This window comes from Oncorhynchus kisutch, unplaced genomic scaffold, assembly GCF_002021735.2.
Source record: "Oncorhynchus kisutch isolate 150728-3 unplaced genomic scaffold, Okis_V2 scaffold2442, whole genome shotgun sequence".
In the NCBI taxonomy this organism is placed as follows: domain Eukaryota; kingdom Metazoa; phylum Chordata; class Actinopteri; order Salmoniformes; family Salmonidae; genus Oncorhynchus; species Oncorhynchus kisutch.
Window position 1 is genome coordinate 671,641 of NW_022264387.1, and position 18,972 is coordinate 690,612.

At 42.9% G+C, this 18,972-nt stretch overlaps 1 protein-coding gene across 1 annotated transcript in view; it reads left to right on the plus strand.

Annotated features, from left to right (window-relative positions):
• The window catches only part of LOC116370072 (NLR family CARD domain-containing protein 3-like), a 315,247-nt gene extending 301,273 nt beyond the window's left edge, over positions 1-13,974 (plus strand). Inside the window, exons 8-14 of the mRNA XM_031819669.1 lie at positions 6,285-6,369; positions 6,499-6,727; positions 7,872-9,663; positions 9,918-10,091; positions 10,508-10,681; positions 12,575-12,621; positions 13,348-13,974. Of these exons, the coding sequence (XP_031675529.1) occupies positions 6,285-6,369; positions 6,499-6,727; positions 7,872-9,663; positions 9,918-10,091; positions 10,508-10,681; positions 12,575-12,621; positions 13,348-13,880 (3,034 nt within the window). The 3' untranslated portion in view covers positions 13,881-13,974. The remainder of the gene's footprint in view (positions 1-6,284; positions 6,370-6,498; positions 6,728-7,871; positions 9,664-9,917; positions 10,092-10,507; positions 10,682-12,574; positions 12,622-13,347) is intronic.
• Positions 13,975-18,972: the final 4,998 nt, after the last annotated feature.

The following is an 18,972-nucleotide window of genomic DNA, read 5'->3' on the forward strand; positions in this document are numbered from 1 at the left end:
CTACTGTATCTTAGTCTATGCATTACTCATCTCATATGTATATACTGTATTCTATACTATTCTACTGTATCTTAGTCTATGCATTACTCATCTCATATGTATATACTGTATTCTATACTGTTCTACTGTATCTTAGTCTATGTATTACTCATCTCATATGTATATACTGTATTCTATACTGTTCTACTGTATCTTAGTCTATGTATTACTCATCTCATATGTATATACTGTATTCTATACTGTTCTACTGTATCTTAGTCTATGTATTACTCATCTCATATGTATATACTGTATTCTATACTGTTCTACTGTATCTTAGTCTATGCTGCTCAGACATTGTGACCAATAACATTTGACTTGATTTAGATTAGGCTATATACACAACATGACCAAAAGTATGTGGACACCTGCTAGTTGAACATCTCATTCCAAAATCATAGGCGTTCCTATGGAGTTGGTCCCCCCTTTGCTGTTATAACAGCCTCCACTCTTCTGGGAAGGCTTTCCACTAGATGTTGGAACATTGCTGCGGGGACTTGCTTCCGTTCAGCCACAAGAGCATTAGGGAGGTCGGGCACTGATGTTGGGTGATTAGGCCTGGCTCGAAGTCAGCGTTCCAATTCATCCCAAAGGTGTTCGATGGGGTTGAGGTCAGGGCTCTGTGCAGGCCAGTCAAGTTCTTCCACACTGATCTCGACAAGCCATTTCTGTATGGACCTCGCTTTGTGCACGGGGACATTGTCATGCTGAAACTGGAAAGGGCCTTCCCCAAACTGTTGCCACCAAGTTGGATGCACAGAATCATCTAGAATGTAATTTAATACTGTAGCGTTAAGATTTATCTTCACTAGAACTAAGGAAAAACATCCCCAGAGCATTATTCCTCCTCCACCAAACTTTACAGTTGGCACTATGCATTCGGGCAGGTAGCGTTTTCGAGGCATCCGCCAAACCCAGAATCTTCTGTCGGACTGCCAGATGGTGAAGTGTGATTCATAACTCCAAAGAACACGTTTCCACTGCTCCACAGTCGAATGGTGGCGATCTTTACACCAATCAAGCCGATGCTTGGCATTGCACATGGTTATCTTGTATGCGGCTGCTCAGCCATGGAAACCAGTTTCATGAAGCTCCCGACGAACAGTTATTTTGCTGACGTTGCAGTTTGGAACTCGGTATTGAGTGTTGCAACCGAGGACAGACCGTTTTGATGCGCTTCCGCACTCGGTGGTTCCGTTCTGTGAACTTGTGTGGCCTACCACTTCACGGTTGAGCCGTTGTTGCTCCTAAATGTTTCCACTTCACTTCACATCCTATTTCTTCACAGTTGAGCCGTTGTAGATGTAGATTGCATGGCGGTCTGCTCGATTTTATTTATACACCTGTCAACAACGGGTGTGGCTGAAATAGCCGAATCCACTAATTTGAAGGGATGGCCACATACTTTTGTATATATAGTGGACATTCTTTGTCCTGCTACTGGAAGGACTATAACGTTATGTGAACTGACCTGAACAGGTTTAGACTGGTCATCTATGATATGTAGGTTATATACAGTACATTCTCTGTCCTGCTACTGGTAGGACTATAACGTTATGTGAACTGATCTGAATAGGTTTAGACTGGTCATCTATGATATGTAGGCTATAGCTGAGGTATAGACCTTGATCTGCATATCACTAACAAACTGCTATTATACATTATAATCTAGTCTACTTTACATAATATAACATCTACATATCACTAACAACCCACTACTATACATTATAACCTAGTCTACTTTACATAATATAACATATCACTAACAACCCACTACTATACATTATAACCTAGTCTACTTTACATAATATATCATCTACATATCACTAACAACCCACTACTATACATTATAACCTAGTCTACTTTACATAATATAACATATCACTAACAACCCACTACTATACATTATAACCTAGTCTACTTTACATAATATAACATCTACATATCACTAACAACCCACTACTATACATTATAACCTAGTCTACTTTACATAACATAACATATCACTAACAACCCACTACTATACATTATAACCTAGCCTACTTTACATAATATAACATATCACTAACAACCCACTACTATACATTATAACCTAGTCTACTTTACATAATATAACATCTCTTACTTGATGCAAAAAACCTTTCTGAATGGATCAATAATTTCCTCCTCAGATCAATCATGTCCGTTTTAGCCCTTCTGTCTACATTCTCAGATACATTTAGAAAATAACAGATTGAAAGACAATAAATATCCTGTTTTTGATTAATACAATAAATATCCTGTTTTTGATTAATACAATAAATATCCTGTTTTTGATTAATACAATAAATATCCTGTTTTTGATTAAGACAATAAATATCCTGTTTTTGATTAAGACAATAAATATCCTGTTTTTGATTAATACAATAAATATCCTGTTTTTGATTAATACAATAAATATCCTGTTTTTGATTAATACAATAAATATCCTGTTTTTGATTAATACAATAAATATCCTGTTTTTGATTAATACAATAAATATCCCACCTTTAAATAATAAAATAGGAATTTGTTCTGAACAGACTTGTCTAGTTAAATAAAAAAGGTGAATAAAACTAATTGTGAGACATGGCCTTGTGCTGCTGTAATGTCTAGAACTACCTTAACAGTGACTTATTATTATTGACAGTTACCATGGAGAAGAGATGGCACATCTACATATTCATGTGATTGTATTAAATAACCTGACTGTTTCGAGATTTTTTCTGTTTCGATATGTCTGTTCGTAAATGTTTTATAAGAGATTGTTAATAAATTATAACAATTGACATTCAATAATGACTGTTTTAAACACAACCAACATGCTGGATCTCTGTTTAGGGGTCAGTTCTCTAAAATGAGTCTCTCTGGGGAGAGAGATGAAGGGGACCCTGCCTCAAAAATGAGACTCTCTGGGGAGAGAGATGAAGGGGACCCTGCCTCAAAAAGACTCTCTGGGGAGAGAGAGGGAGGACCTGACACCAAAGCTAAGAGGTGAGATGACAGTTGTGTTTAGGAATTATTTTGAGTTTCATTCAAAAATGCCATTTCCAAAAATGTTCACATTAGTTTTTTTTAATCAGAAATGGTTGCTTATGGCTTATTATTTAACAACATGATGTTGGTTGCTTATGGCTTATTATTTAACAACATGATGTTGGTTGCTTATGGCTTATTATTTAACAACATGATGTTGGTTGCTTATGGCTTATTATTTAACAACATGATGTTGGTTGCTTATGGCTTATTATTTAACAACATGATGTTGGTTGCTTATGGCTTATTATTTAACAACATGATGATGGTTGCTTATGGCTTATTATTTAACAACATGATGATGGTTGCTTATGGCTTATTATTTAACAACATGATGTTGGTTGCTTATGGCTTATTATTTAACAACATGATGTTGGTTGCTTATGGCTTATTATTTAACAACATGATGTTGGTTGCTTATGGCTTATTATTTAACAACATGATGTTGGTTGCTTATGGCTTATTATTTAACAACATGATGTTGGTTGCTTATGGCTTATTATTTAACAACATGATGATGGTTGCTTATGGCTTATTATTTAACAACATGATGATGGTTGCTTATGGCTTATTATTTAACAACATGATGTTGGTTGCTTATGGCTTATTATTAACAACATGATGTTGGTTGCTTATGGCTTATTATTTAACAACATGATGGTGGTTGCTTATGGCTTATTATTTAACAACATGATGGTGGTTGCTTTTCCTCCAAAGGGAGAACTTGAAATAACATGATGTAGATAATTAAATCATCAAAAGAACAACATGTTTATTTTACACTCTTAGAACAGAAGGTTCCTTCTAGAACCAAAAAGGCTTCTATCACTTCCTTAAAATAGGAAATCAATAAAAGTTATATATATTTTTGGGTTCAGTGAAGAAGAACCTCTAGAGTTCTGATCAACGAAAGGTTAATGTTTTGAGGATGTGAACCCAGCAGCCCTCCAGTGGTCAGATCAAGTCCGCCTGTATTTTCAAGCACCCGGCCTGGGATCCGAACCAGCCACCTTTCAACCACAAGTCCAATTCCTGCCACAGCTACAACTCTTTAGTCTTTGGGCGAAAACCTGAGTTAATCTTCAGAAATAAGCATGAGTTAATCTGCCAAAATTAAGACAAAATGGTATCACTTGTTATACAGAAATATTATACATAATCATTGGCAAAAGCACAAGACATACTGTTGCATGTAGGTCTATATTATTTATGGGTTGATCATATAGAAATATAAAAACATTATTATAAACTACTACAAAGCAATTACATGTGGCTCAGGAACCACTGACTCACTGCATTATTCTATAGTATTATCAAGACACCTGCTGTTAACTCTTAACTACTTAGGACAGCTGCTGTTAACTCTTAACTACTTAGGACAGCTGCTGTTAACTCTTAACTACTTAGGACAGCTCACCAGGTGTCCTAAATATCTGCTGACTAGGTGGGACTAGAGACTTCATGCATAGATTTCATTTATACCCATAAGTGTAAACTGTCTTTATTCTCAGCACTTATACGACCAATTTTCTACTCTGAGACACTTTGTGGGTATGGACCCAGATCTCAACATATTGTTATAAAAAAACAGAATGTTTGTTTTACATAATAATAAAAAATGAATATTACCAATGTAACCCACTGTAAAGACTGGGTTCAGTTGATTGTGTTGCACTGATCATGTCCGCGTTCTGGAACTGTCCGCGTCCCCGTAAAGAACTGTCCGCGTCCCCGTTCGGTGTGGCGCCAAGGATATTGTCCGGTTACGCGCAGAGTGGACTGAGGTGATCTTGGGGAATAACGACGGAGTTTGTTACAGTGTTGAGACACCGAAGTTTATTGTTCAATTTGCTTTACGGTCAGGGACAGTGTGAGTGTAGTCAGATCCTTTTCACTCTCTGTCCTTGTTTCATTTTGTGGTTCACCGGATTCATCATCGAGACGAGGGACAGACGACCGACCTGCTAGCCAGTCGTTACAGCTCGGTAAGCTAGCTAGCTACTCTACCAGCAGCATCCTAGTTATCCTAGCTAGTCGGTACAGCTCGGTAAGCTAGCTAGCTACTCTACCAGCAGCATCCTAGTTATCCTAGCTAGTCGGTACAGCTCGGTAAGCTAGCTAGCTACTCTACCAGCAGCATCCTAGTTACCATAGCTACCACTACATCATCACCGGCTGTCTGCATTTCTTGTGGACCGATGGAGCTCCCCGGTTGTTTCTTCCACCTGTTAAATCCCGGTGAGGCTTCTCCCTCTCTCGTTGACGGATGCTGGCTACCTCTGTCCGGTTCTCCTCTCTTCACTAGATGGACGGTAACTTTAGTGTTTAACCCCTCTGTGTCCAAGGACCGAACTTTTGAATATTATTTTCAGGGCGCCTCAATAGCAGGTATTGAACCCCGGGTAAATAATCACTAGTCAGAACCTCAACCTCAGTAAACATTCATTATAAATATCATCTTAATATCTGATATTGTGAGTAAACAACCTCGAGAGTGCGTCTTCCAGCCCTCCAATAAATTACATAATTCAACCCTCCCGGTTAGTAAATTTACCTCAACATGCCCCCGGAGAAGGCAGAGTAACGACACCAGCTTTTTAGCGGGGCTGACAGACTGACTACAACGCTCGCGACGCTAAATTAATTTCGTTATTAAAAATGACACACTGCTCGCGCACTGCAACGACCGTCTAGAAGTCAGTTCTATTTGTGAAACTCTTCTTATGTTTCCCCATCTGAGCTCAGTGTAGATGAGAGATGTAATGTTTGTCTCTGTTGTGTTGAAGACCAATCAAGCAGGAGAGACCAGCCTCCCCTGTTCCCAGCTGTGTGTCCATGAAGAGTGACCAGTCTATGGAACCTCCTATAGTGTTTAGAGAGGGAGACTTTTCTACTGAACAAAGGTAAGAAGAACTCAGGGGTCCTGGTCAGTGAGTTAAACAACACTGTCTCTAGTCATTTCTCCTCTCATTTTCCCATTTATTGTTGTTGTTTTCATAATCCATAGGCTCATCCTTTTGTCCATTTTCATAGTCCTAAACAATATTAAACAAACACAACATTCCCTCCCTGTGTGTGTGTGTGTGTGTGTGTGTGTGTGTGTGTGTGTGTGTGTGTGTGTGTGTGTGTGTGTGTGTGTGTGTGTGCGCACTCCCTGGATGAGGATATTTAATCTCATGTTTTGTCCACAGAAACCAACAGGAGAGATCAGAGTCAGAGATTCTCAGTGGTCAGTCTTCCCAGAGTCATCAAACAGACCTGGCCTCCATATTCAGTGTATGTGGTCCTGTTATGTACATTTGTTTTTGTTTACCTCAAGTAAAGTTGATCTGTCAATCATTCATTAATGTGTTAATGAGAAAGCATTTATTCTCTTGCTTAACTTATTTACTTTATTTATTTCAGTTGCTTGAAGAGAATATTATGACATTTGTGAAGAACGAGCTGAAGATGTTCAAGAGGATTCTTAGTCCAGAACTCCCAGAAGGCATTGAGAGTCAGAAGCAGGATAAGGAAGTGGTGGACGCTGAAGATGAGAAGCAGGAGAGCAGTGCCAGAGAGGGGGCTCTGAAGATCACACTGCACATCCTGAGGAAAATGAACCAGAAGGAGCTTGCTGACACACTGGAGAAATGTAAGATCTGTCTGCCTCATGTTGAATGGTGTTTTATAACATTTAAAAGCTGTAGCTAAAGTACAGCTAAAGTAGCTGTGTAACTCAATGATATTGTAGCAGCCTTAACACAACACCTAGTGACCTCATCAAGTAGCAGCAGGGACGTGTTGTGTTGATTCATTTAGAGAGAGAGACAACATTAATAATACCATCAATAATACCAATAATTTAGAGAGAGAGAGACAACATTAATAATACCATCAATGAGGCCTCCCGGGTGGCGCAGTGGTTAAGGGTGCTGTACTGCAGTGCCATCAGAGACTCTGGGTTCGCGCCCAGGCTCTGTCGTAACCGGCCGCGACCGGGAGGTCGTTGTCTCATCGCGCACCAGTGACTCCTGTGGCGGGCCGGGCACAGTGCGCGCTAACCAAGGTTGCCAGGTGCACGGTGTTTCCTCTGGCACATTGGTGCGGCTGGCTTCCGGGTTGGATGTGCGCTGTGTTAAGAAGCTTGGGTTGGGTTGTATATCGGCGGACGCATGACTTTCAATATTCGTCTCTCCCGAGCCCGTATGGGAGTTGTAGCGATGAGACAAGATAGTAGCTACTATACAATTGGAATTGGGGAGAAAAAGGAGTAATTAAAAAAAATATAAAATACCAATAATAATATAATCAGTCACACCAGTCTGTAATGCATTAGGAAAACATTTACACATTTATACAGTCAGTTAAGAGAATAAATTATTATAATGTACAACTTTATAACAGTCCTACAGAAATGTAAGATCTGTCTGCCTCATGTTGAATGGTGTTTTATAACATTTAAAAGCTGTAGCTAAAGTACAGCTAAAGTAGCTGTGTAACTCAATGATATTGTAGCAGCCTTAACACAACACCTAGTGACCTCATCAAGTAGCAGCAGGGACGTGTTGTGTTGATTCATTTAGAGAGAGAGACAACATTAATAATACCATCAATAATACCAATAATAATATAATCAGTCACACCAGTCTGTAATGCATTATGAAAACATTTACACATTTATACAGTCAGTTAAGAGAATACATGATTATAATGTAAAACTTTATAACAGTCCTACAACACTGTAGGCATTAAAACAGACGTAATATTAATATCCTCTGTGTTATTTCTTCATTCAGATGAGCTTGCTGTGATTTGCCAACGTGAACTCAAATCTAGTCTAAAGAAGAAGTTTCAATGTGTATTTGAGGGGATCGCTAAACAAGGAAACCCAACACTTCTCAATAAGATCTACACAGAGCTCTACATCACAGAGGGTGGAACAGGAGAGGTCAATAATGAACATGAGCTGAGACAGATTGAGACAACAGCCAGGAAACAAGCAAGACCAGAGACTGCAATCAAATGTAACGACATCTTCAAACCCTTAACTGGACAAGACAAACCTATCAGAACTGTGCTGACAAAGGGAGTCGCTGGCATTGGAAAAACAGTCTCTGTGCAGAAGTTCATTCTGGACTGGGCTGAAGGAAAAGCAAATCAGGATGTCCAATTTGTATTTTCATTCCCTTTCCGGGAGCTGAATTTGATGAAAGAGGACAAACACACTTTCATTGAACTTCTGAATCACTTCTCAATGGAAACCAAACAATCAAGAATCTCCAACTACGACAAGTACAAAGTTCTGTTCATCTTTGATGGTCTGGATGAGTGCCGACTGCCCCTAGACTTCCAGAAGAACAAGATCTGTTGGGACGTCACAGAGTCAACCTCAGTGGATGTTCTGCTGACAAATCTCATCAAGGGAAATCTGCTTCCCTCTTCTCTCATCTGGATAACTACCCGACCTGCAGCAGCCAATAAGATCCCTTCAGGGTGTGTTGACCAGGTGACAGAGGTACGAGGGTTCAATGACCCACAGAAGGAGGAGTACTTCAGGAAGAGATTCAGTGATGAGGACCTGGCCAGCAGAATCATCTCACACATAAAGACATCAAGGAGCCTCCACATCATGTGCCACATTCCAGTCTTCTGTTGGATTTCTGCAACAGTCCTTGAACACATGCTGAAACATAAGAGAGAAGAGATGCCCAAGACTCTGACTGAGATGTACACACACCTTGTGGTGTTTCATACCAAACAGAAGAATGAAAAGTATCTTGGGAAAGAAGAGACAGGTCCACACTGGAATAAAGAGAGCATTCTGTCCCTGGGAAAACTGGCTTTTCAACAGCTTGTGAATGGCAATCTGATTTTCTATGAGGAAGACCTGAAAAAGGCTGGCATTGATGTCAATGAAGCCTCAGTGTACTCAGGATTGTGCACACAGCTCTTTAAAGAGGAATGTGTGCTGTACCAGGACAAGGTGTACTGCTTTGTTCATCTGAGCATTCAGGAGTTCCTGGCTGCTGTATATGTGTTCCTCTCATTCATCAACAACAATGAGAATCTAATGGACAAACCTCAATCAACGTCCAAGAACTTTTCTGTGAGGATCAAACAAAGGCGTAAAGTTACTTTCTACAAGAGTGCTGTGGATAAAGCCTTACAAAGTGAGACGGGAAACCTGGACCTTTTCCTCCGCTTCCTTCTGGGCCTCTCACTGGAGTCCAATCAGAAGCACTTACGAGGTCTACTGGCAAAGACAAGAAGCAGCTCACAGAGCCATGAAGAAACAGTGAAGTACATCAAGGAGAAGATCGGGGAGAATCCCTCTCCAGAGAGGAGCATCAATCTGTTCCACTGTCTGAATGAACTGAATGACCATTCTCTAGTGGAGGAGATTCAAAGATACCTGAGCTCAGGAAGTCTCTCAAAACCCAACCTGTCACCTGCACAGTGGTCAGCTCTGGTCTTTGTGTTGCTGACTTCAGAAAAGGAGCTGGATGTGTTTGACCTGAAGAAATACTCCAGATCAGAGGAAGGTCTTCTGAGGCTGCTGCCAGTGGTCAAAGCCTCCAGAGCTGCTCTGTGAGTAAATAAAATGACATATAAGAACTAATCATCAGGAAGAAATATTCAACATATTCAATATAACATATTGAATAAATTAATTGATTTTCACATTAGTAAACAATATGACCACACAATTCTAGGAAATGGAAGATGAATCTATATGTTTGAGAGAATAAACCAAATGCATCTACTACTACTACTATTGTCCTTCTACACTACTGGTGTTAAATTAACAGTGTGTTTGTGAAATCATGATGATCTCTTTGCAGGCTGTCAGGCTGTGGAGTCACAGAGGAAGGCTGTGCTTCTCTGGTCTCAACTCTGGAGTCAAACCCCTCACACCTGAGAGAGCTGGACCTGAGTAACAATGACCTGAAGGATTCAGGAGTGAAGCTGCTCTCTGCTGGACTGGGGAATCCCCACTGTAAACTGGAGACTCTGAGGTCAGTATTCCTGTAGTTGGTCAACAAGTGATAACTGTACCTCACTGTCTAAATAGATATGGTGTGGACTGTATACTCAATACAATCTAGATCTGATTCCTCACTGTCTAAATAGATATGGTGTGGACTGTATACTCAATACAATCTAAATCTGATTCCTCACTGTCTGTCTTCTGACTGATACTGCTTTTTAAACTGGTCTGGTCAGTCTACTATAATATTTGTACTAGACATGTTTCTATCTGCAGGCAATACTTTGATCATTTGTCATTTTTTATGATGATACACTATTTTACGAATAGATATGGCAGGTTTCAGAACACTGATATATCTGAATATGTTGAAAAAATATACTGCCACTATTTTCACCACCAAAGAATATCAGTGTGATTTTAATATGATTTGACTCTTTGCAGGTTGTCAGGCTGTCTAGTCACAGAGGAAGGCAGTGCTTCTCTGGTCTCAGCTCTGAGGTCAAACCCCTCACACCTGAGAGAGCTGGACCTGAGCTACAATCACCCAGGAGACTCAGGAGTCAGACTGCTCTCTGCTGGACTGGAGGATCCACACTGCAGACTGGAGAAACTCAAGTATGTAGAGGGTTTATGTCAATGTTCATATCAGACATGTTTGACTTATCAGGCTAGTTAAGACAAACATTCTGACCACCACTTGGACAAAGTTATATAATGAATATGCTGACTGGGTGTCCAGTGTGTGTGTCCTGTATCTGTCCATTGTGTTTGGCCATTGTCCTTTCACACTGGCAAGACACACTCACTGAACATAGGACACACACACACAGACAGAATTATATGTAAAGTCTCCAGTGTTTGTGTGTGTGTGTCTCCAGTGTGTGTGTGTGTGTGTGTTAGTGTCTCCAGTGCCTGTGTGTCTCCTGTGTGTGTGTGTGTGTGTTAGTGTCTCCAGTGTGTGTGTGTGTCACCAGTGTGTGTGTGTGTGTGTCTCCAGTGTGTGTGTGTGTGTGTGTGTGTGTGTGTGTGTGTGTGAGTGTGTGTCACCAGTGTGTGTGTGTCACCAGTGTGTGTGTGTGTGTGTCACCAGAGTGTGTGTGTATGTGTCTCCAGTGTGTGTTTGTGTGTCTCCAGTGTGTGTGTGTGTGTGTCTCCAGTGTCTGTGTGTGTGTTTCCTGTGTGTGTGTGTGTCTCCAGTGTGTGTGTGTGTGTCTCCAGTGTCTCCAGTGTCTGTGTGTGTGTGTCTCCTGTGTGTGTGTGTGTGTCTCCTGTGTGTGTGTGTGTGTGTGTGTGTGTCCATTGTGTGTGTGTCTCCAGTGTGTGTGTTTGTGTCCAGTGTGTTTGTGTCCCCAGTGTGTGTGTGTGTGTGTCCAGTGTGTGTGTGTCCTGTGTGTGTGTGTCACCAGTGTGTGTGTCACCAGTGTGTCTCCTGTGTGTGTGTGTGTGTGTGTGTCACCAGTGTGTGTGTCACCAGTGTGTGTGTGTGTGTGTCTCCTGTGTGTGTGTGTGTCTCCAGTGTGTGTGAGTGTGTGTCCATTGTGTGTGTGTCTCCAGTGAGTGTGTGTTTGTGTCCAGTGTGTTTGTGTGTGTCCAGAGTGTGTGTGAGTGTGTGTCCATTGTGTGTGTGTGTCCAGTGTGTCCTGTGTGTGTGTGTGTGTGTGTGTGTGTCCAGTGTGTCCTGTGTGTCCAGTGTGTCCTGTGTGTGTGTGTCCAGTGTGTCCTGTGTGTGTGTGTGTGTGTGTCCTGTGTGTGTGTGTGTGTCCAGTGTGTGTCCAGTGTGTGTCCAGTGTGTGTCCTGTGTGTGTGTCCAGTGTGTCCTGTGTGTGTCCAGTGTGTCCTGTGTGTGTGTTCAGTGTGTGTGTGTATCCAGTGTGTGTCCTGTGTGTGTGTGTGTGTGTCCAGTGTGTCCTGTGTGTGTCCTGTGTGTGTGTGTGTGTGTGTGTCCTGTGTGTGTGTGTGTGTGTCCAGTGTGTCCAGTGTGTCCTATGTGTGTGTGTCCAGTGTGTGTGTGTGTCCTGTGTGTGTCCAGTGTGTGTGTGTGTGTGTGTGTGTGTCCAGCGTGTCCAGTGTGTGTGTGTGTGTCCAGCGTGTCCAGTGTGTGTGTGTGTGTCCTGTGTGTGTGTGTGTGTGTATGTCCAGTGCGTGTCCAGTGTGTGTGTGTCCAGTGTGTGTGTGTCCTGTGTGTGTGTGTGTGTCTAGTGTGTGTGTGTGTGTGTGTTCAGTGTGTCCTGTGTGTGTGTCCTGTGTCCTGTGTGTGTGTGTGTGTGTGTGTGTGTGTGTGTGTGTGTGTGTGTGTGTGTCCAGTGTGTGTCCAGTGTGACCTGTGTGTATTTGCAGACCATTCGTGTGTGTGTGTGTGTGTGTGTGTGTGTGTGTGTGTGTGTGTGTGTGTGTGTGTGTGTGTGTGTGTGTGTGTGTGTGTGTGTGTGTGTGTGTGTGTGTGTGTGTGTGTGTGTGTGTTCAGGTGTATCCCTCAATGACTGTCTGTTCTTCTGCTTACCGCTACAGTGTGGAACATGGTGGAGAGAACAGAATGAAACCTGGACTTAGAAAATGTGAGTGTTGACTGCTGTGAAGAATATGACTAAGAATAAGTCTTAATTCAAGTTAAGTCAAAGACCAACATCATTACAGTGTGTCTAGTGTACAAAGTGTACAAAGAGTTGATTTGTGTGTGTGTGTGTGTGTGTGTGTGTGTGTGTGTGTGTGTGTGTGTGTGTGTGTGTGTGTGTGTGTGTGTGTGTGTGTGTGTGTGTGTGTGTGTGTCCCTCAATGACTGTCTGTTCTTCTGCTTACCGCTACAGTGTGGAACATGGTGGAGAGAACAGAATGAAACCTGGACTTAGAAAATGTGAGTGTTGACTGCTGTGAAGAATATGACTAAGAATAAGTCTTAATTCAAGTTAAGTCAAAGACCAACATCATTACTGACTTGGTCATATTAAATATCAGCTGTAGTTCTACAGAAGCAGAAATCAGGGACACCAACGTTTACAAAGAGTTGATTTGACAGTGTGTGGTGTGTGTGTGTGTGTGTGTGTGTGTGTGTGTGTGTGTGTGTGTGTGTGTGTGTGTGTGTGTGTGTGTGTAATTAATGGGAATAAGTGTGTTTTATATTACCATACAGTATAACATATGATCATTCAACAAGTCTCAAGTTACCTTAACTTCTCCTTTTGATACCTAGAAACATCTACATTAAATGAATTAGTGAAAAGTGAGTTAACATTCTAATGTGAATGATGATGATTTCTAATATTGTGTCTGGTTTCATCCATCAGATGTCTGTGATCTCACACTGGACCCAAACACAGTAAACAGACGCCTCTCTCTGTCTGAGGAGAACAGAAAGGTGACATGGAGGAGAGAGGAGCAGCCGTATCCTGATCACCCAGAGAGATTTGAGGACTATAAACAGGTGCTGTGTAGAGAGGGTCTGACTGGGCGCTGTTACTGGGAGGTAGAGTGGAGTGGGAGAAGGGCTGTTATAGGAGTGACATATAAAGGAATCAGCAGGAGAGGAAGGGGTAATGACTGTTGTCTTGGATACAATGACAAGTCCTGGAGTCTGTTCTGCTCTGACAACAGTTACATTGCCTGGCACAATAATAATCCCACTACCATAGACGTCCCCTCCTCCAGCTCCCACAGAGTAGGAGTGTATCTGGACTGGCCAGCCGGCACTCTGTCCTTCTATAGAGCCTCCTCTGACACACTGACCCACCTGATCACATTCACCTCCACATTCACTGAGCCCCTCTATCCAGGGTTTAGAGTTTGGTATGAAGGCGACTCAGTGTCCCTCTGTCAGTGATACACACACACACACACACTGGACTCACAGACACAGAACACTAGACACAGACACACACACTGGACACACACTCACACACACACACACACTGGACACACACACACACACTGGACACACACACACACACTGTACTCACACACACACACACACACTGGACACACACACACACACTAGACACACACACACACACTGGACACACACACACACACTGGACTCACACACTGGACACACACACACACACACACACACACACACTGGACTCACACACACACACACACTCACACACACACTGGACACTCACACACACACACACTGGACACTCACACACACTCACACTGGACTCACACTCACACACACCTGCTGGACACACACACCTGCTGGACACACACACCTGCTGGACACACAAACACACTGGACTCACACACACACTGGACACACACACACACTGGACACACACACACTGGACACACTGGACTCACACACACACACTGGACTCACACACACACACTGGACTCACACACACACACTGGACACACACACACACACACACACACACACACACACACACACACACACACACACACTGGACTCACACACACACACACACACACACACTGGACACACACACACACACACACACACACACACACACACACACACACACACACACACACACACACTGGACTCACACACACACACACACTCACACTCACACTGGACTCACACACACACACTGGACACTCACACACACACACACACACTCACACTGGACTCACACTCACACACACACACTGGACTCACACACACACACTGGACTCACACACACACACCTGCTGGACACACAAACACACTGGACACACACACTGGACACACACACACTGGACTCACACACACACACTGGACTCACACACACACACCTGCTGGACACACAAACACACTGGACACACACACTGGACACACACACACTGGACTCACACACACACACTGGACTCACACACACACACTGGACTCACACACACACACTGGACACATACACACACACACGCACACACACTCACACTGGACTCACAGACACACACAGTGGGCAAAGACACACACACTGGACACATACACACACACACACTGGACTCACACACACACACACACACTGGACTCACAGACACAAACTGGACACACACATACACACACACACACACACACACTGGACAAACATATGTTGAAAAACTAATTATACAATTATATATAATTATATATGGACATACGCTCCATAGTTGTACAATTATATATAATTATATATGGACATACGCTCCATAGTTGTATAATTATATATGGACATACGCTCCATAGTTGTACAATTATATATAATTATATATGGACATACGCTCCATAGTTGTACAATTATATATAATTATATATGGACATACGCTCCATAGTTGTATAATTATATATGGACATACGCTCCATAGTTGTATAATTATATATGGACATACGCTCCATAGTTGTACAAGTAAACAAGGATATATTGTACTGTTCATAATAAAACATACTTGAAACAAGAAAAGGCTGTTAATTGTGAAAACAGTTTGTTTATTGATTTAACGTTTCCTCTGTCAGGTTGATGTTAACCTGCGACTGGTTGAAACATGAAACAAATATGAAATGAAATACAAAACAATTAAATATGTGGAATAGAATTAAACAAATTGTACAATTAGTACAACAGAGTGTTGTGATGCAGGGTCACTATAGCAACAGAGTGTTGTGATGCAGGGTTACTATAGCAACTGCTCTCTCTTCTCTGCTCTCTTTCTGCTCTCTCTCTTCTCTGCTCTCTTTCTGCTCGCTCTCTCTGCTCTCTCCCTGTTCTCTGCTCTCTCTGTTCTCTGCTCTCTCTTCTCTGCTCTCTTTCTGCTCTCTCTCTCTTCTCTGCTCTCTTTCTGCTCTCTCTCTCTTCTCTGCTCTCTTTCTGCTCTCTCTCTGTTCTCTGCTCTCTCTGTTCTCTGCTCTCTCTCTGCTCTCTTTCTGCTCGCTCTCTCTGCTCTCTCTGCCCTCTCTCTTCTCTGCTCTCTTTCTGCTCGCTCTCTCTGCTCTCTCTGCTCTCTTTCTGCTCTCTCTCTCTTCTATGCTCTCTTTCTGCTCGCTCTCTCTGCTCTCTCTGCCCTCTTCTCTCTCACGCTCTGCTCTCTTCTCCTCGCTCTGCTCTATCAGCTCTCTCAGCCTGCTCTCTGCTCTCTCTCTCTGCTCTCTTTTCTCTGCTCTCTGCTCTCTCTCTGCTCTCTCTTTTCTCTGCTCTCTCTTTTCTCTGCCCTCTCTCTCTCTTTTCTCTGCTCTCTCTCTCACTCTCTGCTCTCTCTCTCTCCCACATTCTGCTCTCTCTGCTCTCTCTCCCACACACTCTGCTCTCTCTGCTCTCTCTCCCACACACTCTGCTCTCTCTCCCACACACTCTGCTCTCTCTCTGCTCTCTCTCCCACACTCTGCTCTCTCTCTCCCACACACTCTGCTCTCTCTCTCTCTCTCCCACACACTCTAATCTCTCTCTCTCTGCTCTCTCTCCCACACTCTCTGCTCTCTCTCCCACACTCTCTGCTCTCTCTCTCCCACACTTTCTGCTCTCTCTCTCTCCCAGTCTGCTCTCTCTGCTCTCTCTCTCTCTCTCCCACACACTCTAATCTCTCTCTCTCTGCTCTCTCTCCCACACTCTCTGCTCTCTCTCCCACACTCTCTGCTCTCTCTCTCTCCCACACTTTCTGCTCTCTCTCTCTCCCAGTCTGCTCTCTCTGCTCTCTCTCTCTCTGCTCTCTCTCCCACACTCTGCTCTCTCTCCCACACTCTGCTCTCTCTCCCACACTCTGCTCTCTCTCTCCCACACTCTGCTCTCTCTCTCCCACACTCTGCTCTCTGCTCTCTCTATCTCTCACTTTCTCTATCGTAACAGTGGTGCAGTTTGGACAATCACCACTTGATGGCAGTGTTAAACCAGAAGTGATGAAAACAACATCACTGCAGAGAGAGAGAGAGCGAGAGAGAGAGAGAGTCTAATATACTGATATACAGAGAGAGAGAGAGTCTAATATACTGATATACAGTGCATTCAGAAAGTATTCAGACCCCTTGACTTTTTACACATTTTGTCACTTTACAGACTTATTCTAAAATGGATTAAATGTGTTTTCCCCCTCATCAATCTACACACAATAACCCAGAATTACAAAGCAAAAACTGTTTATTTTATGTGTGAACATTTTTATTTAAAAAAAACTTAGATTTATTAGAGAGAGAGGGAGGGGAGAGAGAGGGAGGAGAGAGAGTCAGAACAGAGGGAAAGAGAGAGGAAGGGGAGAGAGTCAGAACAGAGGGAAAGAGAGAGGGAGGGGAGAGAGTCAGAACAGAGGGAAAGAGAGAGATGGAGGGTAGAGAGTCAGAACAGAGGGAAAGAGAGAGAGGGAGGGTAGAGAGTCAGAACAGAGGGAAAGAGAGAGAGGGAGGGTAGAGAGTCAGAACAGAGGGAAAGAGAGAGGGAGGGTAGAGAGTCAGAACAGAGGGAAAGGGAGAGAGAGGGAGGGTAGAGAGTCAGAACAGAGGGAAAGAGAGGGGGAGAGTAGAGTCAGAACAGAGGGAGAGTAGAGATTCAGAACAGAGGGAAAGAGAGAGATGGAGGGTAGAGAGTCAGAACAGAGGGAAAGGGAGAGGGAGAGTAGAGAGTCAGAACAGAGTGAAAGAGAGAGAGAGAGAGGGAGGGTAGAGAGTCAGAACAGAGGGAAAGAGAGAGGGAGGGTAGAGAGTCAGAACAGAGGGAGGGTAGAGAGTCAGAACAGAGGGAAAGAGAGAGGGAGGGTAGAGAGTCAGAACAGAGGGAGAGTAGAGAGTCAGAACAGAGGGGAAGAGAGAGAGAGGGAGGGTAGAGAGTCAGAACAGAGGGAAAGAGAGAGAGGGAGGGTAGAGAGTCAGAACAGAGGGAGGGTAGAGAGTCAGAACAGAGGGAGGGTAGAGAGTCAGAACAGATTGAAAGAGAGAGGGAGTGTAGAGAGTCAGAACAGAGGGAGGGTAGAGAGTTAGAACAGATTGAAAGAGAGAGGGAGGGTAGAGAGTCAGAACAGAGGGAAAGAGAGAGAGAGGGAGGGTAGAGAGTCAGAACAGAGGGAAAGAGAGAGAGAGGCAGGGTAGATGTGTGGAATTTGCTTTATGTTTGGTAATTGGGGGCCTTTGAGCCCTGATGGGCTGGGTGACATCAATGACTCTCTGAGAGATATGAGCTGCTGAGGAGAGCGAGAGAGAGAAGGAGGGAGAGATTAGTCAGCAGAAATGATTCAGGACGACGTTCGTCTTTAAATGTACTTCTTCATTTCTCTCTTTCCCCACTGAGGAAGATAAAGGACAGACAGACAGACAGACAGACACGAGGGCTAGGTAATCAGGTATTCCTCCCAAGGTGTGTATATTGATTTTAGTTCCCTTCTCATTAACTAGCTACTGACAGTGACCAGAGATGGCTAGATTGAGCTAGAGGGGTGTGTGTGTGTGTGCATGCAAGCGTGTGTTTTTGTGAGAGAGTTAACAGGACTTTCAATAAGAATGACACACACAGCTCTGATTCCATTTTCTGCTTTGTGTTTCAATTAGGTCTTAGTGGAATAGTGACTCTCTGAGAGATACGAGTTGCTGTGTAAACTTTTGTTATTGACCAAATACTTATTTTCCACCATAATTTGCAAATAAATAAATAAAAAATGTGATTTTCTGGATTTTTTTTCCTCATTTTGTCTGTCATAGTTGAAGTGTACCTATGATGAAAATTACAGGCCTCTCGCATCTTTTTAGGTGGGAGAACTTGCACAATTGGTGGCTGACTAAATACTTTTTTGCCCCACTGTAGTTGGTCACGCCTGTGTTAACACAATGTGTTGGGCCTCATTATGAATGGTTAAGGTTTGGGATAGAGTTTAAACAGAATGTTTAGGGCCTCATTATGAATGGTTAAGGTTTGGGATAGAGTTTAAACAGAATGTTTAGGGCCTCATTATGAATGGTTAAGATTTGGGATAGAGTTATAACAGAATGTTTAGGGCCTCATTATGAATTGTTAAGGTTT